The 26,556-nt window shown below is 47.7% G+C and overlaps 1 protein-coding gene across 19 annotated transcripts in view; it reads left to right on the plus strand.

Moving 5' to 3' along the window:
- The window catches only part of robo2 (roundabout, axon guidance receptor, homolog 2 (Drosophila)), a 182,239-nt gene that overhangs the window by 133,073 nt on the left and 22,610 nt on the right, over nt 1-26,556 (plus strand). For 12 of the 19 annotated variants that reach the window (XM_057049547.1, XM_057049556.1, XM_057049546.1 and 9 more), the window contains exons 3-18: nt 3,937-4,094; nt 4,256-4,376; nt 4,460-4,598; nt 10,643-10,779; nt 11,628-11,639; nt 14,368-14,492; nt 15,768-15,939; nt 17,554-17,759; nt 18,639-18,720; nt 18,803-18,968; nt 19,049-19,215; nt 20,372-20,493; nt 21,978-22,209; nt 24,811-24,935; nt 25,024-25,195; nt 26,071-26,259. In XM_057049547.1, coding sequence (XP_056905527.1) covers nt 3,937-4,094; nt 4,256-4,376; nt 4,460-4,598; nt 10,643-10,779; nt 11,628-11,639; nt 14,368-14,492; nt 15,768-15,939; nt 17,554-17,759; nt 18,639-18,720; nt 18,803-18,968; nt 19,049-19,215; nt 20,372-20,493; nt 21,978-22,209; nt 24,811-24,935; nt 25,024-25,195; nt 26,071-26,259 — 2,325 coding nt within the window. The remainder of the gene's footprint in view (nt 1-3,936; nt 4,095-4,255; nt 4,377-4,459; nt 4,599-10,642; nt 10,780-11,627; nt 11,640-14,367; nt 14,493-15,767; nt 15,940-17,553; nt 17,760-18,638; nt 18,721-18,802; nt 18,969-19,048; nt 19,216-20,371; nt 20,494-21,977; nt 22,210-24,810; nt 24,936-25,023; nt 25,196-26,070; nt 26,260-26,556) is intronic. The other 7 variants (XM_057049548.1, XM_057049550.1, XM_057049561.1 and 4 more) reach the window with 1 other exon arrangement.

The raw sequence follows: 26,556 nt of genomic DNA on the forward strand, positions 1-26,556 counted from the left end.
AATGATTAGGTGAGCGCGTATGTGGCCTCATCTGCAAAACCTCATCTGCAGCCATTGTTGAGGAGAGCCGCTGAAAGCGACCGGAGGCGGCAGGATCCAACACGGTGTTATGGGAACGGGGGGAATTGATGAACTGGGAAGACGGAAGAGGGCAAAACAGAAAGGGAATGACCCCAGACGGCGATAGGACAGCGTAGCAAAGACAGAGAGCAATGGTGATGAGTTGAGCTGATGATGGGGCTCCTCCTCGGCTCCCCAAGGAGCTCCAGCCTTAGGCATCGTCATTCGCTTGCATTTTTGCTGTTGTTTCTCTAATCTGACCTGCAGCCTCTCTGTGGACGAATATATAGAGGATATTTGGGAAGCTGCTGCTCACCTCCCTGCTGAGGGGCTAATTTCTGCATCTGGATGGGGAACAAAGGTCAGAGCTGGCCGGTGGGAGGGTAGATAGCCAAGTCAGAGATGGGGAAGAAAAAAGAGCTTGCATCCAGACAAATGGGGCACATCTACCTCTGCGGTGTTATCACTGTGGCGTTATCCTTCTTCTGCCCTCAGCATCAGCAGTAATGGAGAATATCCTGACAACACAGAGTGGATTTAGTACATCTTGTCAAGTGACATATATATTATTCCCCTTCTCTAAGGGTAGAATTGAAAATAGTGCTATTGTAATAGCACTCCTGCCGGATGAAGCGCAAAAAAGCACTCGAATGAAATGATATTATAGCCCCGAGCTACATCTTTACAGCTTTCTCACTTTGTGTGTGCGTGCTTGCATGGTTTATTTTCTAATCAGAGTAGACTGTGGTGCGTCTGAGTGCAGACTTTAGCCTTGGGCTTCCGGCTGTTGTAATCTCACTGTGTTTTATATCCCCTGACCTCGGAGAATATGTATTTGTGAAAGAGAGGAGGGCCTCTCGCTGCAGTAAACATGGAAGGAAAAGTTAGAATCACCGCACAAATATGCACATTCAGGTGTGGTGCTCAAACATTTCATACTCGGCTTGGTTTATGTGGGTTTATGAGTTTATCTAAATGTCAGACCAGAGGAATGGGAGCGGCACCTGTGATGTTGCAGCAATAGCCAAGCTTTTTGTCTTTTTAGCCATAAGCTAGGTGTCCTCACTATATAACAGGGGACATCTCAGTCAAGTGCCCCCCCCTTCCCGACCAAAATGCAGTGTCACCCCGGTGAGTAATACCTTGGCTGGAAGAGGAGGGTGTGCTGTACAAAGTATCACCTCTCATCCTGTCCTTGCCCTGCCACCTTTGCGCCACGATACCTCAGATTTGTGTGTGTGTGTGTGTGTGTGTGTGTGTGTGTGTGTGTGTGTGTGCGTGCGTGCGTGTTTGTGTGCGTGTGCGCAAAGTTGGAACAGGTTTTCCCCAACTAACGTCAGACAATCTGATTTGCAAAGTAACAGAGCCGGCGTCTTCTTTGTCTTCTACTTTGGCAAAGAGTTCTTTTCGCAACCCTTTCAGCAAAATTGCGAGCTGATTCCCCGCCCCTTTGAGTACGAAGCATTGAAACCATGCCAGGTAAAAAGAGCAGCGGCCCCGTAGCGCCTTGTCCCCACCCCCCCCCGTGTGACGGTCTTTCAATCAAATCAGCCGACTCTTATATTATGGGAATAAATAAAAAAAGAGGTGCATGTAGATTATTCAGATAGGAGCACTGTTTAGCCTGCGGGATTGACAGATGTACCAATTGCCAACTGCTTAGAAATGTAAAAAAAATATCTAAATATTTATAAGCGAGTGAGCGGGGAGGCAGAGTTCAGGGCGCGCTGGAACTCCATGGGAGGTGAGATGTTTTCAGTGCAAGCAGAGCCGACTGTTTCAGGGGGATTTAGAGGCAATTATGTTGCATCTGTTGGCCCATTCGCCCCTGAATGCCTACAGGGTCTCCGAGTTGGATTTAGACCCACACAGACTTAATGACGCAGATATTAGATCTAACCCACTTTAACAAAGTATATAGCTGGTGTTATAATTCAGATATGGTCATGTTCACCCTCTCTGACACAGCGTTCAATGCACGTAGACGCCTGAAGGCATCACTGAGACAGATGCAGTACATATTCATACTGAAATGAAACAAGGTAAACACAACATGGAGGGAATTGATATTTTCTGTGCCAGTGATTTGACTGCAGGGGGTCGCATCTGTCCAGAGTGTTGGTATTCACAAGCTCTGAACCAACACGCGCGCCGTAATCTCTCAGTTGGGGTCATCTGTTTGTTTGCTTGTAGCTTTTTGTTCCTCTGTATTTGTCCAATCCTCAACAAGTGTGTGTGTGTGTGTTACCTTGTGTGTTATTTAACGGTTTGCATGCTCTGCCCACTCATGTAGATCGCGGGCAGGGATGCGTTTTAGTGTGACGCAGAGCAGCGCTGGATGCGATTAGATGGCCTCACACAAGCGCCATAATGATGCCCCTAATGCGTCTTTCTTTTGTCGCTGCTCAGTTTCAAAGGAAATTGATTCTGACTAAATCCCAGGAGTGGCTGCGATGAATGGAGGGCAGCAATTAAGTCCAACATGGTCGCAAACAACAGGCAACGTACAGTCCAAACCGGACTGTAATTATATAACAGCAGGACTTTTGTTTGTAATGCAAATATGTAGACGGTCTGCTGGTAATGGCTGTTATGCCCAACCTAACTGGGGAGGGGGCGGGGGAGTTGTCGACCACTCTGGGGCTAGTTAATTACCCTAGGTTTTTAGATGAGAAGGCAGCCCTGCGTGAGAGATAGAAAACCTCTACCTCTGGTATATTTGGTTCTATTAGCCCGGTTTGAAGGTTTCATTTGAATTCATGTCACACAAACGTCCCTCTCCGTACCCCTGCACATCCCCGGGATAATTGGGTTGAAAGCTTCTCCGCTTTCCCCGCCTCATTTTTCCTTTCTAAGAAAAAAAAATAAAAAAAATAAGAAGACAATGGCTGCGCAGTGTCCTATTGAGGGGCTAAGAAAAGGGAATGATGAGATGAGAGAAGCCAGGAGCACAGGGACCAGTTATCCCCTTTTATATTGTTAGCCCTCCCCGCCATTGTCCCGAGCAACGTGAGGAATTTACATAAGGACCTGTGGTGCTGCCCTTAATTTAGCCCTCCTTGAGCATCTTCAAACATCCTCCAACAGGCTTAGTCCCCTTATCCTCCAGAAGACGCGTGTCTCGCTCAGTGGATGCTGCTGAAGCTGAAATTCCTGCAGGGTTGCTCCTCGGATTAGATTCTCTTTTTTTCCCCCAGATCAAATCACAAAAGCTCCGTTTCAGTACACAGAGCGCGACAGTGTGACCTACCCTTGTTCCACACACCACGCTGGGTATTCCATTGTTTTTGTCCATGTGAATACACTGCTCAAAAAGATTTAAAAAAATCTGAGTTAATATAGAAACAATATTAGTCCCATTCAGTAAGAGCAGCTTATTGATGTTATGGGATGTCAGGAGTCTCAGCGCCTGAGGAAAAAAAGCTGCTTCCTGGTTTGGTAGCATGGCAGCGGAGGCGTGTTTGCGTGGTGGCAGATGGCAGCAGGGCGAGCCGGCTGTGACTGAGCTGGATGTTATCTGGTCGTATCCCCTGGGTTCTGCGCAGGTGTGCAACAAGGTTCGGGGGCAGTATGAACCACCACCTGCAGAGTCTGCCCGGCTGGGTTTGTGCATGTTGTGAGGTTTCTGATGAAGGAGTCAGCAAAGGAGGAAGTCTGTTTATTTCTTGTGTATGTGTGTCAATGTTTACATTGAAGAAGAGGGGCATCCTCTCTCTGTTTGTTCTTCTTCCTCCACTGAGACCTTGATTAGCACAATTGCATGCACACAAGCACGCTTCCCCGGAATGAATCACAACTCTATAGGCTTCCTTTATTAGCCTCAACATGGTGCGTGACTCGACGCTCCCTGATCTCTTTCTTCTTTTCTTCCTGCAGTGTTGCGAGATGACTTCAGACAGAACCCCACCGATGTGGTGGTAGCAGCAGGTGAGCCGGCGATCCTCGAGTGCGTCCCCCCAAGAGGCCACCCCGAACCCACCATCTACTGGAAAAAAGACAAAGTGCAAATTGACGATAAGGATGACAGGATCACCGTGAGTACTGCCGCCACGGGCTTCAATTAATTGCTGAGTCGGAATTATGTTATATGGGGCCAAAAGAATCTAGATTTGGCGATAGGTACCTCAGTGCTGCTATGTTTGGGAATTAAACACCTCGATGAGGCCAGGCCAAATCATCAGTTTTTCTCCTTCAGATGCGAGGAGGAAAACTAATGATCTCCAACACAAGAAAAAGTGATGCTGGCATGTACATCTGCGTGGGAACCAACATGGTCGGCGAGCGAGAGAGTGAGACGGCTCAAGTCACAGTGTTTGGTATGCCTCATTTCACCCATCACAGGACTCAGTCGGAGATAAGTCGGACATGATGAGTGTGACTCTGATTCTGTGCTCTGCAGAGCGGCCGACCTTCATCCGGCGGCCCATCAACCAGGTGGTCCTGGAAGACGAGATGGTAGAGTTCCGCTGCCAGGTCCAAGGGGACCCTCAACCCAACGTCCGCTGGAGGAAGGACGACGTCGATGTTCCTCGCGGAAGGTGCGGCTTTAATTTTAACAGCGCCGTCTCGGTTCTCTGTTACGGTAAACGAGGGCGAGCGTGTTTGTGTACATCTGCTGTTTTGGCGGATCGCTGCAGGCGTCTCACTGATGTGACAGGCAGCACGTTATGCAGAGGAAGTGTTGGAGGCATTAGTGTCAGTCTGACTGACTGTGTCAAACCAATGTTAAGTCTCACCTGGCCTGGCTGCCAGGAGGCATTTATGCTGCTCCATTAGTCTGCATACAGACCAAAATACATATTCATGGTAAATAAAAAAAAATCATTTTCCGAACCCTCGTAAAAAGCTCCCATAACCATTACAGAGGGAGACTTCGCCTGCACAGATAATAAGCTGGACAATTCAACGTGAGTGACAGGTAAGTGGGCAGAGAGGCTGAAAGGTAGAATAGAAACAATTTGGCACGTGGCGAGGCAGACAGCGAGGCGCTGTGACAGAAGATAGAAGGACTCCGATTATTGCAGCTGACAGGTGTGTGCAGGTACGGCCACGGCGGTGAAAATCCCGGCACGCGCTCCCCCTCCCTCTATCATTTAACCCCGCTCACTCCGGGTAGCCTTTGTGACGCGCACGCGCGTGCTCGCATTCTGGGAGACAGACCGTCGAATGAAAGCCTGTAAATAAGACCGGCCTCCTTTTAAAGCCCCGGCCTGCCCCGCGTCCTGCGAAACGCGTCGAGGTCAACGGCAGACTTTAAAGAAAAAGTCCCGTCCTCAGTGGCACGTTGCTCGGACCGCCTTTTGCAACATATCCTCAGCAGACCTGACATCAGTCAAGGCCAGCGGCGGAGCGGAGCGTGGGCGGGTTGTTTGCGTCTGATAAGGATTTGGTTCGCTGGGCAGAGGGACGCGGGTGCTGTGCCAAAGCACACATGAAAGTATCTCAGACGTGGCCTCGGCACAGCGTCGGCCTGGGAAATGGGTTCTTTTTGGATCAAATTACCTGATTTATAACATAGCAGGATGAGCTCATGTTTCCGGGCCCTTGCTATCTCTGTCATCCCTTTGAAGTCTTATTTTGGTTTGCAGAAAGGAAATGAACACGTGTGCCGCCATTAAAACGTAATCGCCGCTGCGGTACTTTTAATTACTGTGACCGCTTTTGATTTCTTTGTTATGCTTAATTCTCAAGTTCACTTTGAAGCCGATAGCACACAGGAGAACTGTGATATTCTAATTCTGACATTTCGCGACCGCCTGCTTCTGCACGCTAAAAAGAAACAACAAACCATTGTGCTGGAGTGTTCCTACTTTCGCCGCCGCTTTGCGTCATTTAAACTTCAAACATTTTCCTCCCTGTCTGGAGGAAGAAAAAAATAAAGCTTTTAAAGAAATCTAGTTGAACATCTGGAAAACAGTGTGGATTCCAAACGGCTCCTGTAGCAGAGCCGATCCCTCGGTAACTGTTGGCATCTAAAGTTGTATCAGCGGCTGCAGGAATAAAAGATCAAGCACTTCCTCAGTAGGGGAGAGTCTTTGTTTGAACCCCCCAGCAAAGGTTACACCGTCCTTATTATAATGATAAGCTGGAGAAGCGCGGATTTAATAAGGCCGAGTCTTTCTTTGGTGTGGAAGTGTTTTAACATGCTGCTTCCAGTGAGCACAGTGTGCGTGTGTGGGTGCTGTTGCATGTGCGACTTTTGTATATCAGAAAAGAACTGGAGACTTGGCTAAGTAAACAGGTCTTTAATATGCTCAGTGGCTCCAGAAACCTCCCAGGCAAACACACGCGCACACACACCTGTCCACAGATACACACAAATCACCGGGATGGTATTGGCTTTAGCCTCTGTGGGTTTCAAAGAGACAACAAGAGAACAAAGACAGGACGGTGCTGCTAAAGCCCAATGAGATCGTGTTCAGAATAGAAGCTACATATTGTTGCTTTCTGATAATCTAGCAGATTAATCTCTATCTGTCTGTCAAGCACGAGTGTACAAACTTATGGAATCGGAGAGCTTTGTCTCCAGAGGCAAAAATCTGTCACACTGAGAAAGTCCACAGGCTCCCAGCTCAGCACGTGGCTAGCTGTTGTGCCTTTAAACCCTGGCACCCTCTCCCGTGCTTTTTCAGAGCCCCCGTGGTCTGTGTTCAGCCCCCAACCCCCTCCAACAACCCCCCCTTGCAGCACCATTGCAACATTCAGCCCAAAAAGAAAAAAGCCTATCTGTCTCAGTCTGTACACATATGCTTTGGTAGAGGAATGTGTGTGTGTGGCTGATGGAGCCGTGCTGTTGGAAGTAGTGCGACAGGAGTGTCCGCGCTATGCTGACTGTCCAGTTTCGCCGATTTGTCTCCTCGAGGACTCGGCAGAATAAAAATCCAATGGTTCCTGCCTCCCTGACGTCCCCTGACATATAAGTGGATACAGCTGCTATTTATGGGGGGCAGCCAGAAAATAGTACTGCGATTAAGAGTTACCTCATTCTTAAGGGTTATTGAGACTGATTTGTTCATCAGCAGTGTTTGAATCTGTTTAATGGTTGCATCATTCCACTCGATCATCTCCAGAGATAAAACAAAGTGGGAATAAGCACTTTTAAATGTATTCTAAATGTATATAAGCAAAACTCTAAAGACTAAGGAAGGTCTTCAGGCGTTGGTGAACGAGCTCTACGACTGCAGCATCTGCCCTCTGAGCAAAGACCGCAGCGCTGTCTCCATCTGTTGTGGGACTGAGATGATCAGAGTCTTTCAAAAGCTAATTTAGGATCAATGGCCTTCCCACAAAACACCAGCCTCACCATAAGGACTGAAGCCTTTCCAAACTGGCCATTGATTCATTTAGATATGGTGCTGTCAGACTTGTGGAGAGGCCTGAGGCAAAGCAGCTCTGGCCAAAGGCCTTGCAAGTTAAAAAAAAAAAGTAGCATTTAATTCATCCTCTATCTCATGGGTGACAAGTCCGGGACAGGTAGGCTGAGGCTCTTTTTAATTGGGCTGGGGTTAAAGACAAGTCAGGAGGTTTGAAGCCAGATTAGAGTGCCAGGGTGAAGTGGAGCAGAGAGGCAGCACTTTGTCAAATCAGCCGGACCGGAGAGCAAGTCAGAGTTAGTCTTCTGTCGCAACCTGATTGACTTACGTGCCTTGGTTTTGCCCGCCGCCAGCGCAGGGGCGCGGCAGATAAGATCCCCTCCAGTTGAGTCATTTTATGGATACTGTACACACACTCAGCCGCCCGTGAAGCCCAGAGATAAGATTCCCTTAATGTGAGTAAATTGGCTCAAGTCTGAAGGTGAAACACGGGTGAGCGTGTTCCTGTCAGACAGTCTCAAGGCAAATCCTTGAAGATAATCCCAAGGACTTTATGTATATGTGCTGCTTCTAAAATACATTCAAAATTACAGAAGAGTTTGCATCTTTGCACAGCACCCTCCCGGCAGTGAGCACATGAATCCGACAACCCGGAAAAACGCTGCCTTGTCTTGGCATTTGCTTACATTCCCATCACTCCTCATCTCCCTGCATGAGCGAAGGAGTCCGCACATGTGTGGAAATGTGTTGGATGATTGTATACTTTGCTCTCTGTGTGAGATAATGTGTGTGTGCATGCATGTGTGTGTGTGTGGAGTGTGCTGTGAAGGAGGGAGCCTGTAGTGGGGTGACTTTGGCTCTCCTCTCCATATGCAGCAACATTCCTCCTCTAATAGAGACCAGAGCTCCGCCGCCATCCAGCCTCAATAAAGAGCTACTGTTCCCTCCTCGTGTGTACTCACTTGTGTGTATCCAGAACTACCTCTTATCCCGCTCATCGTGTCATCTAGATTGCTTCCATATAGGAAGCTGATTACAGATTGATTGGGTTCATGCATGCTTCTAATAAGTCAGAGAGCAAACTTGGGTTCTCTTTGAGGGATTGATTGAGACGGGACCAAGAACAATAACCACGCTGTCCGTCAAGTGCTTTTGTGGACATGTGCACATGGACGAAAGACACGAGGCTGTGGCAACCTGAGCCGTAGCAACACTCTTGCTAATTATGGCCCGTGTGACGCTGTGTAAGTTAGCAGAGTTCTATGTAGAGCACAAGCAAGCATTTTCTGTGTTATTATTGTTAGCCATATTAGATTTGTTTTTGTGCTAATAATCTTCTGAAAATGGATCTAGGTCATGTTGGTGGTGTTTTATGTGCCTTGTGAAATACTGTGTTCATTTTTGCGCAATACAAATAGACCAGAGGTTAAAAACATCAGACTATTTTGTCCTTTCCTTCCCTACACACTTGTCCTCGTATTTCTATCTTTGTGGGGACTTTCATAGACACAATATGCAACCCAACTCCCTACCTGAACCATCCCATCACACTCACTAACCCTAAACTTAAACTGTAAACCTGCGTCTTGACCCTGAAGCAGTCCTGTGTTGAGAGGACCAGCAGAAAATGGCCCCACTTTGCAAAAATGTCCTCACTCTGCTAGTAGAATGAATATTTTGGGGTTGAATATATAGCATATACATACAGACACACACCCTCTTCTCTTTCACGTCAGGAGTTCATGTTTACATACCCACGGTCAAAAAAGTGGAGAAAATGGGAGGAGTCTCTTTCTCTCTGGTTTGTTTGTCACTTGGAGACAGGTCCAACCTGTCCCAAAGGTGGCCTCATTCCTTTAGATGCCACTCACCCACTTTACACAATAAACGCCTCTTTCATATGTCCCGCCGTCACCTCTCGCCGGAGCAAAGCGTTCAATCGCGACTCAGTGCAGTAATCATTACGGCTCCTTAAGTACCTGTGCGCAGATGAGGAACTGGCAGTCAAAGTTTAGGAATGTGCTGCAATAAAGCTGCCTGCTCTGGAAATGTCTTAACAGCAGGCAGGAGAATAAGACACAGATAGACAGGACAGATTAGTATCACAGTGGCAGGCAGCCAGCTGTACACCTGATTTTCTCCTACAGGGGGGTTTTCTCACGTGGGAGAAACCTATGGTGGATTTTGTCAGAATGTAGGCTTTAATCCAGAACAAATTTATGTCCAAACCCCTTCATAAATGTAGCACTGTGTAAATGTTCACATCTAAAAACCTTTAGAACAACCACATTGTAAAGGTCAGGGGTCTGACGCTGGTCTTTGACATGCATTAACAATAATCATGTATCCATGAAGCCCCTGTGTGGATGGGATTTAATTAGATTTTGGCAGGTTTTACATAACATATAGGCTGTGCACTGCAACAAAAATGCTAAAAGTGAAAAAAAACAACAAAAAACTGCGTCATAGTTGCATAAATCACATAAGAGGAAACAATAATCCAACAATCTCACAGTCTGTGAGTGACAGACTGTGGACAGCAGTTGATTGTCAAGCTGACAGCCTCAGACCACCGTCATGCAACCTCACCACCCACACACACACACGCACACACACTCACACAAACTTACAAAAACACACCAGAAGGACGGCATCCCTTTCAGACCAGAACAACAAACCAGACCATCATTATCTTCCTGTTAACCGTCTTTCTATTCATGCAGTGACAGCACATATATGACCATCTGCAGATACACACACACACACATACACACACACACACACACACGCACACACACATACACACACACAATGTGCTGCTGTGTTGGAATTGAAAATAGGCACAAAATTGCCTCAGTGTAATTGCTCCACTAAATCAGACAGTTGCTTTGCAATAGTAATGCATGGGTTTGTATATGTTTATGGCAAGGCTGCAGTCTATTCAGGCACAGGCAGTGGGTACACAATGGCGCACTTGTACACACAAAAGCTCTGGATATTGTTTGAACACATCTATCTGCCGCGAGAGAAGCGTCTCATGAATATTGAAGAAGTTTGGAGGGTTTCAGTTGAATGCATCTGTCTGCGTGTCATTGTTAAATAATTGATTCTCTTCAATACTCTCCCCGTTTGTCAGAATGGACAGTCGCACTCCTCCGTGCCTCTCCGGGGAGGGGAAACACACTCAACAGGCTCGGGCGGAACCCGGAGGCACCTGTTATTAGTTCTATTTTGCATTTAATGCAGCCTCGTTCTGTCTTTGTCAACAGGTATGAGATTAAATTTGAGAAGGACGACTACGTGCTGCGGGTGAAGAAGGCCTCCGTTAACGACGAGGGCACGTTCACCTGCGTGACAGAGAACCGAGTGGGAAAACTGGAGGCCTCGGCCACGCTGACAGTCAGAGGTATGGGAACGCATTTTTATTTTTTATTTTTACGTTAGTTGGAACATAACAACACGTAGCTACTGAGCTTCAGCTGGTATTTGCACAAAGAAAGGCCGATTCGGGCGAGCTTTGGGAGCTTTACAGACAGTCTGTGAATCTCTTCAATTATTTACATTTCCAAGAGTGCTGTCAACACTCTCTGCCCTGCCCCCCCACACACACACACACACACCACCACCACCACCCCTCCCAGTTATACTGGTCCACTGGCCACACTATACCCTCGCTGCTGTAACCACCCAGTCAGCAAGACCATTTCACAGATTACTGGTGCACACCTCCAGCCCCATACCTGGGGTTTACAAGGTTAATAAAAACATTCTACCCATAACTTCCCCCGTCTTTCACCACTCTTCATCCCATTAAACCAATGTGTTCACAGCCTCGGCGGAGCATTTTCGGGAGAACGGGGGGGCAGCATGTTATATTTTGATGGCCATTAAAAGCTCTTTCCACTCTTCTCTCTGTTCTCCTTTTCCTGCTCTGTCCATCCTCACATTGAACTGCAGACATTGACGCAGGCAGCAAGGATACAGTAGTTTAATCTGCTTTTTTTTTAAAAACTCGTGACCACCAGGGGGCACTACACTCATCAGTCATTAATAGGTGTCTCCATTGGACCAAAACTCCTGGATCCTCTCTGCCATGCTTATTTTATGCCAGAAATATGTTTGGCCCAGCACATCATTCATTCTGACTTTTAATTTATTTATTTTTGTCTTATTTTGTTTTGTCTCTTCCCTTCATGTTTGTGCGTCTCGATTTGTTCTTTTTGTGTATCCACTCTTCCATTGTTGTGTCTCCAGCTCGCCCCGTGGGTAAGTACCCATCATTCTGATTCAAGTCCATCCCGCATGCATGCTGTCATACACACAATTGCTTTGGGCTGCCTGGCGATCATATTACCATGTCTTTAACCTGACCATTTTTGACTCCGGTGTTACGTAACTATACACAGAATGCAAGAACCGGGTAAAAATCTTGGTTTTGCTTCATTCTGGATTGGTGTAATATAGTTGGTTTAGACATTGTCTCATGTGTGCTTCACTGTGAGGACCATCTGGAGATCCTGAAAGACACATAGGTGATAGCATTTTCCCCTTTTTTAGCTTGAGAAAAGGTCAGGGCTTAATCACATGTGTTGCATTTAGGATGCACAATGTTTGCGCGGGGAAATAAAATCGATCAAGCAACAAGAAATGTGTCAAGACAAAGAAAGCTGAGGAAAATAATTGCGGAAATAGTGACTCTTGACTGTCAGGGGGCGAAATAAAATGCAACCGATTCAGGACTTTAGCTGCCCAACAGCAGCGGATGCTCTGTGATTGTCAAACTGTCAGCTTTCAAGTAGATGGAAGAAATTATGCATTCACTCCGCCGCCGGGAAGAGACAGTAATTGCTGTCGACATGTGAATAAAATATGATTGAGCGTGGGATTTTACAGGAGGGAGCTCCTCGGTTCAAGAGTGCAGGTCTGGTAGAGGAGGCCTCCCTCTTTGTCCTTTTGCTCCCCTCGCCCTGGCTGTTGTGTGTGCAGCACCTCTCTCGAAAACCCAGGCAGATGCGATTCGTCATGAATTAAATATGGACACCCGATCGTGTGCTTCCTTGGGAGAGGACAGGAAGGAGGCTCTCTCATGTCATTAAGGGGCTCTGAATCAAAACAGGGCCCAGCTTGAGTTAGCCTCACGCCAAGCTTCTGAGGCTGTCACACACGCCGGCTTCCTCTTGATTTGTGTGCGTTTTTGATCTATTTCTCTCCGCGGGTCTTTTATATGAGGCCCAGCCCCCACACACATCTCAGATGTGCCTTCTTGTTTCTTTAAAAGATGTTCGACAGGTCTAAAATGAGTCCAAGATCAAGTTAGTTTGTTTTAAAGAACTGGACTCAACAGATTGCGAGCAAATCAACAACATATAACCACAGTACAAATAGAAATGACACACAGCTTTATTTAGTTTGACATAAATTGTCTAAATATCATAAGATCCCAGGAGGTGGTGAGAGTGTGAGAGAAGACCAGGCCGCTGCAGCCGTGGCCAGTCTGCAGTGTTCGACCATAATTTTTAGTCAGTGCGTATCATTATAGAATGTAGGATGAAACATAACTGGGGACGTGAGGGGAGGGGGCCGAGTCCTTGCCAGACCATGATTTAGGAGCTCAGTATCAGGCCCGGCTTTGTGAGAGCCGCAAGATATCCAAGCTGCAGAAGGCCAAATGGGAAGGCAGTAAATCTGTAGCCATCTGTACCATTCCCAACTGTGTGTATCTTTGACAAATACACACCCCGAAAAAGGGGGATTACACAGAGAATGCAGCCAAATGGGAAGAGTTTAGCCTTACTGGAACCAGCTGGCTCATCAACGAACGAACTTACAGAAGACAAAAGAAACAGCAAGGGTACAAGATGTTGCTTTGCAACAATTCAGAAGAATTTTGTCAAAATCTGTCGCTTCTTTCACTTTATAGTAAAAATGTTCTTTAACAAGTGTGAGTTTACTTCCAAGGCCCATATCTGACGCTGCCATGGCTCATGATAGGCCCATTAGTTTCACATAGCCCCCTTCATTCATTATTGAGAGTGCGTTTGGACAAACGTGAAGTAACTAGTCCAGTTCTGGTCACCTGGCTAGCAAATGCACATGTTTGGCAGCATGAGGGCACAGTTAGCGCGACTAAGATAGCAACACTGCCTCACTACTGAATCTGCCATGCCCTTGGTAGAGGTCCCTGGAAATATACTTAGTGTTGGCTAACTCACACAAAACTTCAGGCACAATATACAACCACTTGAATATGGCCTAGCAAAGATGTTGATGACTTAATTATCTCAATAGGATCCATATTTAAAAACCAAAATACATACAGATTCTTCAATATTTCTTATTTTCCTTCCTCTATTATCAAGCTCTGTCTGTCGAAGCGTCAGAATTGCCTCATCCGCTCACCCCGCACTCGTGAGTGTGCGACAACTGACGCGGTCACTGGGCCCGTTGCAAATACTTGTCCAAATAGCTTCACGCTTGGATCTCAAATCCTTGAGGCATTTCAAACATCCTTTCGGTGCGGTGCTAACATTCTGTGGTCAACAGTCTTTCCAGTGTCTCCGCTGCTTTTGATGCTCCTTTGATGCTTTGATGCTAAACTTCCGAGACTGACGCGCATTCATGCAGATTCCGATGTGATCAATCCTGAACTGTTTAGTCGTACATGGATGTGGACGTGCCTTTGTGTTGTTGTTCTGACAAAGGCTCTTTCCCGTGTGAATGCCTGCAGTATGTGACTGACATTCATTCGGCCTCACTTGGATGAATGTCCTACCTGGTTACCATGGCAATAAAAGTCATTGATCTTCTTTCTCTGTCTGGAGCTAAAACTGATATAATGCTGCATGGAAGCTGTGTAAAGCACCCCCCCCCCCATATTTTGATTTGACTGTGGTGTATATTGCTTGTCTTTGCTTGAACCCCCCACACCCTCTTTATCTTCATAAGTTTAATCTACTACTAGTCTGCTAACGCTATTTTTGTTTACTCTCTTTAGCTGCTCCGCAGTTTGTCATCCGCCCAAGGGACCAGATTGTGGCTCAAGGCCGTAGTGCCACCTTTCCATGTGAGGCCAAAGGAAATCCCCAACCTGCTGTCTTCTGGCAGAAGGACGGAAGCTTGGTAAGAGCCATCTCACAGAGAAGCTTGCGGAAATATAACTGTTTTGATTGACTGGAGCACTTGTGAGCCTCACGCTTCCTTTATGACGGTGCACGCCTGTAAACGCGGCACTTCAAAGTGCGCTATCTGTCATCAGTATCTCCCCTACACGCACAGATCCACCTTTGTTCTCGGGAGCCGCCAAACGGCAACGAGCCCCATGAAGCGCTAATTGGTTTCCTGTGACCCTGCGCTGATAAGAGCGATCCTATCCCTCGCTCGAGCAGATAACGCATTCAAATACCTGGGTGTCCCGACAGTGCTCAACAACAGCGCCAATTATGGGCCTGTTGGGACTTGTAGATGAGCCAGAGATATGATTCAGCTGTGGCTAGGGTTCAGCACACACACGTTCGCAGAGGTAGCCCGCAGGCCAACGGTTACAAAGTTATCTTTAAAGGAACAAACAGGAGCAAGAGGCATGCTTACACGCTCTCCCAAATATTTGGCGTCATTCCACCTAACCCTGCATATGACCTGGAGCGTGTGACTCAGGGAAACGGAGCAATTTGTGAGCAGCTTTGGATATACAGCCTCTCACATTGTCATTACGGAACCCTTTGAATGTGGGAGCAACCTTTTTGTACAAGCTGTTGCCTGCATTCGCCATCTCGGTGCTGGTCCGTCCTTGTGTATCAAAAGCTTTACCTGCCTCCTACACAAAAGATTCTGAGGGTTGGATGTTATTTATTCGAAATTCCCGAATAAATGACGTTTGTCCTCTGCTGAGATTTTGCTGGATTTAAGCAGGTCTTTGTAATTGATTTGAGCTAATGGGCACACCGGCCTGCACTGGTGCCCGTCATAGCAAAAATGATCCGCAAATGGAAGCACTGCGGGAGAGTGGATGAGCGGCGGCGGCTGATTTACTCGAGGATATGCGGGATCGATTTTCTTCTCTTCCATTGGATTAGGTTCAGTAGAGGTTGCGCTCGTATGGGGTGGTCTCTGTGTGTTTAAGGACACCTCAAAACCACTTTGGAATTGAAACAAAATGGAAAGTATAGTCCTGGAGCCAGCCAGAGCTATACTGCCTTCATGGCATCACAGCCGAGCCTCTGGCTTGGCGCAAAGAACCGCAGCCTTCAGAATTCCGGAATTATTGATGAACTAGTTCGTTCACTGGCTATTACTGAGCTGCGCGCGCTGGTTTTGCGGCAGTGTGTTTTGTCCTGTTTCCAGGTCGAACTGGTTCAAACTTCTCCCTAATTGGAACGTTTGTTCCTCTTTCCGCAGAATCTGCTCTTTCCCAACCAACCGCAGCAGCCCAGCAGTCGCTTCTCGGTGTCGCCCAGCGGCGACCTCACCATTTCGTCCGTGCAGCGGGGAGACGCCGGTTACTATATCTGCCAGGCCCTGACCGTTGCAGGCAGCATCCTCGCCAAGGCTCAACTGGAGGTCACAGATGGTGAGGGGGGGGGGACTGACATCTGGCTCCTTCTGTGCCATCACATTTGTACAAACTACAGCACACTTCATACAAACCCTGAATGTGTCCCAGGATGTACATGAATTATTCATGTTTTATTTCCTCTGTTCATATTAACATCCGTTCATTTTCATTTATCATGTAAATATGCTTTTTTCCCCCCATCACTTCCTACGAATTAATTCCGTTTTAGTTTGAGATCTGCCAGATTGGCCTTGGTCTTTTGTCACTGTTTCTTTTCTCAACTCACTATTTTTCCCGATACAAATCAGTTTTCTCCACCCCCCCCCCCCCCCTCCCCTTTTCCAAAAGGAAATAAAGCATTGTCCTTGAGTTCCTCCAAGTTTAATGATTGGCGCTTGCATGAGTGGGTGAGGGATGAGCGTGTGTGTGAGGGAGGAAGAAAGAAAGACATGATTGAGTGAGCGAAAGCCCGAGTGAGTGACAGTGGTTTTCGGTCGAATGAAAGATGTGATCCTGTGAAGTGCGGGAGCATCTAATCTGTTCAGCTGCTGCGATGCGAAGATAGACGATCAGCCCCACCGTAGATCTGCTGAAGAACCTGCTTATGGAAACACTATATGACACCAGTTTTCAATAAATTTGTCCTTCATTTCTCTTATTCTTTCTCAGTTTAAATTAGGCACTATGTGAGGTGTGTATGTGAGCCTGGTGTCGGGCGGGTTCGAAAGGGAAGGGGGGGTGGCTGCAGTACAGCAGGAGCGGTTTTGGGGCCACGGCCACACCTGCCTCCGTCTCTTTGTGATTTACTGCCCTCGGCCCCGACAACGGTCGGCAGGGTTCAAGGAGATCAGTAATGAGAAATTCCCGATCCAAAGACCCAAGGTCCGAGCTGAGCTCCGCCTGGCCTCGTCCTCCCATCACTCCTGCGCGCCATCAGCAGCAGACATCGGGCCGATCAAATCCCTTGACAGAGTAATGTCCTCTGACACGATTCTGTCAGAACAAGTGATGGCAGCAGCTCCTCTCTGAGCGCGTCGCAGAACCAACAATCAGAAAGGTTCAAAGTGTCTTTGATTGGTTGTGAGGCTAAGTGTTTGGAACTAGTGTTGATGTGAGTCCACTGCAGACAGGGTGTGTTTATGAGCGCCGTTGACTCATCGCATCATTACCAGTGATTCGTGTGGCTGGATTTGTCCCGACATTACCTCCCAAATGGCGAAAAACATTCAGTCACTGAAGTCATAGCGTTGGACCTGCAGCGATCCTCCTTCTGTCTCACCTGAAGACGGGGGCACGAAACCCCGCGGATTGGAATGGCTTCCTTTTCCTTCCGCCGCTGCTGCTGGGGAGAACATGGGGGTGGAGACACGGGTATGATAACGTGTTGAAAGGTTGGCGAGGTAGACTTGGTAATTAGCCCCTGCAGGTCAGACATTAATCCAAAGCTTCTAATTAATGTGGGTTCTGTGATGGCAGAGGATCCCCACATTCTTCACCTCGGAATATCTAAAGTGGTGACGTGAGAAAAAAAAAACAACACTTCCTACAAAGGATAGGGTCAAAATTGTCAAACTCTTACTTTCTTCTCTTTTGGAGCCATAATTCTTGATCCATGTTTGGCTTTTGCAGTGCTCACAGACCGGCCCCCGCCCATCATTCGCCAAGGCCCGTCCAATCAGACGCTCGGGGTGGACAGCGTCGCGCTGTTGAAGTGCCAGGCCTCGGGCGACCCCATCCCCTCCATCAGCTGGCTAAAGGATGGGGTCAGCCTGCTGGGGAAGGACCCGCGCATGTCCCTGCAGGAGCTGGGCAGCCTGCAGATCAGAAGCATTAAGGTGAAAGGACGTCGGGTGTCATCGCAGACCAGCCTTCATTAAAAGATCTGCTGTGTATTACTTCACTTTCTTTTAATTGGACACTAGATCGGGTAAAGTGAATTTGGCATAGGAGGAGATAGAAAATATAAATTGACAAATGGGGCAGTATTGATTTGTCTTACTTTAATTCATTTTTCATGGTTTAAACAAATTACTTAATGGTACGGCAGCACGAGCGGGGCTCAGCTGTGCAGAGTTAGAAGGACCCCCTCCCAGCTTTAGGATAAAGACATGCATGCACTCACATACATGCGGGTACACATACACATTTGGAGAAAATTAGATTTAGAAGGCTCCGCTCTTCCTTTCCCCACTCAGAGGCCTCGGTGGAATATCTATTACGTGTGACAAAGCTGCCGACCACTGACATGTTATTTAATAAATGGAAGGAAGGCGCAGGAACACAAAACCCCGACCAACAACCGAAGTTCCAAAGAGGGACGGGGAGACATGCCAGCTGTCATCGGTCCAGGGGGTTCCAGCAAAAACCCGCCCTAAATTAATTAGCTTGTCTTTGTTGTGGTCGGCGGGACGGTGGGGAAATGGGGAGGGGAGAGGCAAAGTCATGGGAGGGCGGTGAGTAGAAAATAAAATTCATTAGGAAATTAGCGTCAGCACTTTAAGGCACTCACAAATGACATGCAATTTGGCCAATACGAGGCCGGCTTGTGAAGTCGCCCCATCACTTTTCAGAATTTCCACACTCGGGTTTGGTTATTGCAGCGGGGGCTCTTCTGTTAAAAGTGTTATTAGAGGAGTCATCACATTCTGTGTCGCTGCTATTAGCGCTTGCGCCGCTTTCCCTCACTTATACATGTTTATTCTCCTGCACATTAGCTGTCAGACTCGGGGATTTACACGTGTGTGGCCACCAGCTCCACCGGCGAGACATCCTGGAGCGCGTTCTTGGAAGTCAAAGGTACAGCGGTGCTTATTTTTTGCACGCGTCGGATTAAACGAGTCAATTTGTTTGACCGAAGCTTTTTTTTATCTGCGTTTAGAATCGGGAGCAGCGATCATCATGAAGACCCACGATGAGAACGAGCTTCCTGGCCCACCGTCCAAACCTCAGGTCACAGATGTCACCAAGAACAGCGTCTCGCTGTCCTGGCAGCCCGGGCTGGTGGGGGCATCGCCTGTGTCCTCATACGTCATCGAGGCATTCAGGTTTGTTTCAATAGCAGGTTCGCTGTAGGTTGATTGAAACCGTTGTTGTGTAAGTCCTTTTTTGGGGTCTGTCATTATAGTCAGTCAGTGAGCAACAGCTGGCAAACCGTGGCGGATCACATCAAAACCACCCAGTTCACCGTCAAAGGGCTGCGCCCCAACACTATCTACCTTTTCATGGTTCGAGCCGTCAACAGCCAGGGGTTGAGTGATCCAAGCCCCATGTCTGAACCTGTCAGGACACAAGGTAATTTACTCACCGCTAACTGTAAAGGAATTTATGGTGTTTGTCATGTCGTTCAGAGAACATCTCCTCGCCTTCTCACTGGCTCTATTTCACACACAGCCGATGATTCCAGAGGTCGAGTTCTTTATCCGAGTCCAGCCCATTAAGGCCACATTTGAGTCATTATGTAAAATAAGCGTTTCTTCTTCTGGAAAGGCTCACTTGCCGTTCCCGCAATGTTAATGATCCTAACGGGACCAAACGGCCGCTTCCGTAGCCTGAGATTTGATTAGATCTGGTCGGACCACTGTCTTCCGATTACACCAAGATGTTAAGTTCCCAGCAAGAAATGAATAATTCAATAAAATTCAATAAGAGAGCAACCTTTGGCCGAGCTCCGCCGTCTGAAAGCCAAAAGTGGGTTTTAAGAAGCAATGTCCCGTGAATGGAAACGCAGCACTCTAATAGTGAATGTGAAGGTCCGGAGATGACGCAGAGATGGGTTTATTGACTGTGGCACATAGATAACAAATTGATTTTTCACTTCTTTTGAATTGAGTTTGGTCCTCCATGCCACATCAGCGTGGCCTGTGATTCATGGCTCTTGTAGGTTGTCTGTATAAAGCTTTTATTAAATATTACCCCTCATAAATGAAACTTACCCAGCTTTTTTTTTTGGGCCTCATAAATAACGGGAAACACGATGCTCTTCAGCCAGACTCGGCACTTTCTGCACTTTATTGCATATAATCTCAAACAGATGCGCGTAAAGGCCGTGTCCATACGTGTCCCATCCAGTGCGTCTGAAGCTGCACATTCAGGGCTCTTCTCTGATGTGGTTAGTCAGTCGGCCCCCGCTAAGTAGAAGAACTTTTCCCAGTTCTGTCTCTTCCCCACATCAGACATGTACAGGACCTTCACACAAAACAGAATGAGCTCATTCTAAATGCAGATGGAATTGCCCTCGGTCCGTTTGAAATAAGCTTTTGATAATCAGTCGCTTCCTTTGTTGAAATAATTCATTCCTCCCTGTTTTTTTTTACTCTTTTTTCCACAGTGATGATGAAGCCACCTTTGGTTTGTTGAACCCTGCACAGTTTGAGAGGAAAGGGGGAAATGATTGAATTTAACAGCCCGGCCTCACCTCTGTCTTCTTCTCCCTCCTTATTTCTGGCAGATATAAGCCCACCGGCCCAGGGCGTGGACCACCGACACGTGCAGAAGGAACTGGGCAACGTGGTGGTGCGGCTACACAACCCGGTGGTCCTGAGTCCCACAGCCATTCAAGTCACGTGGACAGTACGTGTTGCTTTTTGCTAGTTTCCTTCTTGACTCTTTTAAACTGAGTTGTCGCGCCCAAATCAACCTAGTGGTGAAGTCTTCAAAGCTCCCTGAGGCTACCGTTTGTTTTATGGGAGGGAATTCTCTCCAGGGTTTTCCTGAAAACGGCAGCTTTGGAACATTGTAATAGTTGCCTTAAAAGCGATCCAACATCAAATAGCTGCCAAGCGCCTTCTTTAACCACAGTCAACCAGATGTTTGCAGACATCTGGCTGTTCATCAGTCCTGCTTCCGCAGATGCGTTGCTGATACATACTCTGCTGATAGAACATTAAATTGAAATGAATGTTTATGCCGCTGTTTGTCTTGTTTTCTCCTTGCCGTCATGCATTGATCCTCCCTTGCTGGAGAACGTGCAATCGGCGTCCGGAACTGCTGACCAGCACATTCTGACATGTGTACAATCAGCAAAAACTTTGGCTGTAAGCGATGTTTATTTAATCGCGCGTTAATGGGGACAAACGCGCTCTCCATATGAATCAAAGCTGAGGTGCGTGCCGATTTGTGTTCATTATGGCGCCATACATCACTGAGGTGGAGTCAGCAACAGCTCACACTCATCACAGTGGCGGCGGCGTGCCCGTTTCCTTTTCCAAATCTACCACATTAGCAGTTTTCCCGGTGACAAGTTTATTGACCCTGTAATAAGTCTCACCCCGCGACTCGGGAGCTAATTGAATGCAGCGCCTTATGAGTATAATGCACAATCAACACAAAACATGCCCACATAATCAATCAGCGGCTCCCTTTAGTAAACAGAGGGGCCACTCTGCCAGAGCTTTCGTATTTCCAAATCATTCTATTAATAAAGTCGTGCTTCCATTTTTCTGATTTACTGGGCTATATTCAACAAAAAGGGGGAAAAACAGCTGTTTAATATCCCACTTGAAAGCTCTGCTCACTTCTACTGTTAACAAGTCATTAGGATGAGTTATGTGCTTGGACCTTCTGTGTATAAATGTGGGTTTTTTTCTGCATCCCCTTTTAGCCAACTGTGTCCAAGTTTTAAGAGTAGGGGCCCTTTATAGGTTGCAGCAGGCTATCAAACTTCCAGTCACGTCTTTTCTATTGGACAGCCTGCTATTAACGCCTCAGCTGGCTTTTCTCTCCGTGTCCTCAGGGTGTTGCTATTAGTTGCTACATGATACTTACGGCCTGTGTTGGACAGTTTAGTTGTTGGGGCAGCTTAAGTAGTATTTATAATTCATGGAAACTTTCAAAGTAACTTTACACCATCTTTTTCTTTTATAAAGGTATAAATTCTTTAGACCTGAATTTGCGAGGTAATGCTAACTGAGCTAAGCTTGTCACATTAGGTAATGAAGGACCAATTAAACTCAGTCTTTTAATATTATTGTCTATTGCTACTTTAGCAAATTTAGATTCTTGATGTTCTCTTATAGAAGATCCAGCAGTAACCTGGTCCTCTTTCATTCTTTCAGGTGGATCGTCAGTCCCAGTTCATCCAGGGTTACAGAGTTTTGTACAGGCAGTCGTCAGGACTGCCCTCGCCAGGCCCGTGGCTGACCCAGGACGTAAAGGTCCCCTCTGAGCGTGGCGTTGTCCTCGCTTCACTCAAAAAGGGCATCGTGTATGAGATCAAAGCCCGTCCCTACTTCAACGAGTTTCAAGGCATGGACAGCGAATCCAGGACGGCCCGGACGACAGAGGAAGGTACGATGACATGTGTGTGTTGTGTATGTGTGTGTTTGTGTCATTCCGCTGCCAGCTCAACTCAAGTGAGTCAAGAAGGGACGTGGTCACTCTGGTGTGGGACGAGGGCCAGTTTCCTGCCTTCTAGTGATACTGGGATCAGGGGCGTGTGTGTATAATGCACGTTTGAGCCTGTCCATCTGACCTTCCTGCTGCTCTTTTTGTGTGTGTGTGTTTATGATTGGTGCCAGCTTCCTTCTAATCCATCAACCAGCAGCTGCAGGCCGGAGCTGATTGGACGGAGCACACGATTCCCACCGCGTATATGATCTGTCATCTAAAGCTTCATTCACACAGGCCCTGACAAGGCTGCGGAGCGGCTCCGCATAATCTCACGCGAACACACGCGCGGGCACGGCCGCGTTTGGCTGCCTGCGCTCCAACGGTGCCGCGGCGGCCTCCGCGCAGACCTTCAGGTTCAATATCAGAAATGAAATCACAACGTGACGTGAAAGAAGCGCTGTCGTACATGTGTGCCAACGGCGTGGAATAACGGGTCCTGACTCTTTATGCTGAAGACAAAAGCCTCTCTCGGCACAACGTATTTACTGTAGGCATTCATGTTTAGGAGACAGCTCACATCCCGCCTGTGACAGGCCCATTTATTTTCCTTTCCTCTCAGCGACCGTATCTCCCGTGGCCAGCCAGCGCACGCCCTGGAACTGCCATTGCGCTGCAGCTGTCCTCAGCATGCAACCCCCCCCACCCGCGTGCCATAAACATATACATGCCGGCACGCCACCTTTCCCCGAGGCCACCGGAACCTGCATGTCCAGACTATTACCAGCACTGATAACTACGCTCCTATCTGCATCCGAGGCCCCCGGAGAGCGCGGCCTTGTTCTATTTCTGTCTTAGCTGTGCCCAGCTATGACTGATACTCTGTCGCAGGGCTGGAGGCTCCTCTGAGGCTCCCAGACTGCACAGCATTAAATAAAACGTAGCCTGACCGTTAGCTAACAGAATTATGGAAACCCCAGAGCTAGCCCAGATGGACGCAGGGTTACAGTATGTGCAGCACCCCTATGTTGTGGCCATCTTTTGTGTCCTCCCTCCTCCTTTTTCACACGTTCTCTCCCTCTCCATCTGGACAGTCATGTCGGGGCTGATGAATGAACTTCAGCCATGGCTGCCATCTGATTTCCACTGAATGACTGTCCAAGATGGTGTTTATGAGGCCCCTTTTTATGCAAATAACAGTTATTTACTAGGGGAATCCATTATTTGTGTGATAAATGACAGATCGTGGTGGAATAATCTTTATTTGTGTAGTTACGCATCTTTACTAAAGGTTTGCAGTTATCCTTCCACGCCAGCCGCCGTTTTACATTAGCTATTTTTTTAAATAGACACGATATGTTCGGCTTCCTCCATTATGCTCCACTGTGCCTGTGTGAGACGCGATGGGGCCACGTTCCTGCCTGCCATGCATCAGTCCACTAATGGCTTTATTAGCACAGCCTCTGAGGGCCTCAAATAAAAAATGTGTATTGTTTAGCGCAAATATGCACGATAATAACCTGTTAAATCATTCATGGCATTAACTTTGAACGACATTGCCTCTGATGACTGCCATGCACCAGAGCATCACTTTGTCACCTGAATGTAATTCAGAGCTGCAGAACCCCCCCCAACCCCCGAGCATGATGGTTGATCAGATGCTCCGTTGGTAGATTGTTTCTAATCTGACCAAGGTGTTGGGTTCATCATTGGACCCATTCATCTTCCATGGTGCCAGGGTCCGCTGGCTCTCTGGGGGTTGGGGTGGCCAATTGTGCTGAGGGATGAGCACAGATTTGCGGGGTGACACATGCCATTTTGGAGGGGGGGGGGGGGGTGAGGGAGAGGCAGCCCAGGAGTAATTGACCTGTCAGTATTCTGCTGTGGCGCCGCTCTCCCACCAGCCACAGCGGAAATGAGAAAACATTATTTTTAAAACGTTATTTTCAGTCGGACCAACTGTTATTTATTTCCCCCCGTTAACTCTCGTGGGGTCAGCCAATTGTCACCATCAGAATAACAACCGAGCGAGGTTCATAAAAGCTGGACTTTGTCTTATTTCTATCCAGCCTGTCCAGCGGAGGACAGAGCCCATTCATTTAGATGAGCGTGGCGCTGAAGACTCCCCCCCTCTGATCCATACCAACCGGCTTTAGTTTCATCTGTCCGATCAATGAATTGGGTCAATATGTTTACTGAGACTTTGCTTCCTTTTTCTGAAACATTTTTTTCTTCAGTATTTGCTTGTCGTCTGCCCTTCATCCTGTGAGCTTATTGAGCCGCGCGTCGCCTTGGCTTTGTCAGGGGCTTTTTACAGCATTCGCCAGATTGTGCCAGATGGCCATAAACACAAATCAATACCAGTATCTTCTGCACAAATCCAGCAGATAGCACCATACGCATTAAATATTTAGTCATAATGAGGATTTCAGTGTCTCTCTTGATGGTCTTCAGCCACCCAGACTTACTCAGAGTAGTATTCTGTTCCACACCCATCTCGTTTTAAGGATCTCTTCTCTGGATTTGATTGGCGACTGGCTTATTTTATGCCTCTTCTTTCAGCTCCCAGTGCTCCCCCTCAGCAGGTTACTGTCCTGACTGTGGGAAACCAGAACAGCACCTCCATTAGCATCTCCTGGGACCCTCCTCCTCCGGACCACCAGAACGGCATCATCCAGGAATACAAGGTTTGTCTTGGAAAATCAGCGCTCGTTCTTACATCACCGGATCGGAATCAACCCCCCGTTTGTGTGTTTTTATTCCTCTCTGCCTCAGATCTGGTGTCTTGGGAATGAGAGCCGCTTCCACGTGAACAAGACCGTGGATGCAGCCATTCGCTCAGTGGTGGTGGGCGGCCTGCAGGTCGGCGTGGTGTACCGGGTTGAAGTAGCCGCCAGCACGAGCGCAGGAGTCGGAGTCAAGAGTGAACCTCAGTCCATTATCATCGGTAAGATTTGCCCTCGAAAGCTATTATTGGTTGGAGAGCATGTCCTGTGGCGTGACAGAATGTGCCCATCCCTGCTCGGGTCAAAATCAGAGTGAAAACGTTAGTCTGTGTTAGCCTGTGAACATGAAACATCAACAAAGTAAATACTGAGATTAAACCGTAAGAAGAGCCGAATATTGCTAAAGCCAACCCGTTGTCTGACCAGGTATGATTTCAGTGGTACTGAGGCAGATTGTGCCTGATTTGACCCATAACTGATGGTTTGGCCTGCAGCTTGTAGCACATTTCCCCAGTGTCACTCGCGTAATCCATCTCTGTTAGCAGAGCCCTCACCTTCCAGCAACACCACGTTGCGTTGTGCGTTTGCATGGCTGTGTGAAAATGTATTTTGTGAGTTAGTTGAGCTGCGATCGGAGATCGATACCAGGCCAGATCCTCTCATTTCACATGCTGTGTTTTACTGGCAGTAGAGTGAATTCAGGGCTGAGCTAAGCAAACAACCTGCTCACCTGGGGAAGGGGGTGCCACCATAAGCTTATGGGCTTTGTCCTTTTTTTTCATTCTGTACTTTATTTCTCACCGCACATCCTTTGTGATATATGTCACGCTCTCTGGGTCAATATCAAAGCTCATCAGACTCTCGACTTTGTTTGAGTTTAATCTAGTGCTTACCTCGTCTTGGTGTAGCTTTTGGTATTATTTCCCCACAGTGAGATAGTCTAACATTCAGAGACCCATCTGGATCCCACAGCAGGCTCGTTTTATCGTTCACCTTGAAGCAGTCGCTGACGCAACACAGACGTGTCGTATTTCTTCTGCTGTCGTCTCTGGTAAAGTTCGCTCACAGGAGCGTTAACGCCACCTGTTCCCCACAGGTAAAGAGTTCCGGGACGTGATAATACACGGAAACCGGAACAACAGCATCACGGAGCAGATCACCGATGTGGTAAAACAGCCGGCTTTTATCGCCGGCATCGGCGGCGCCTGCTGGGTCATCCTCATGGGGTTCAGCATCTGGCTGTACTGGAGGAGGAAGAAGAGGAAGAGTCTGAGCAACTACGCAGGTCAGCCCGCCGCCGGTGTCCCATCACCATTCTAATAAGATCTCTTTTCTGCGTGAGAGAATCCAAATGCTGTAGAAGTTCCACGTACTGAGGTCTGACATGGATGCTGTGTTAAAGATCAACCGGAAGGCAGATGTCAGTTTGTATCCCTTCCAGAGGGGGACCGCAGCTTTTGACAAATCCGCCCACAGTGTTGGTTAATAGCCCAGGGTGCTCAAGCTGAGTGGGCAGACTGGACTCTTTTCAGTGAAACTGGAGTCCGCCCAGCTTTCCTCCCACACGCTGACCCTGACATCA

This window comes from Takifugu flavidus, chromosome 12 (assembly GCF_003711565.1).
Source record: "Takifugu flavidus isolate HTHZ2018 chromosome 12, ASM371156v2, whole genome shotgun sequence".
NCBI classification, from domain to species: domain Eukaryota; kingdom Metazoa; phylum Chordata; class Actinopteri; order Tetraodontiformes; family Tetraodontidae; genus Takifugu; species Takifugu flavidus.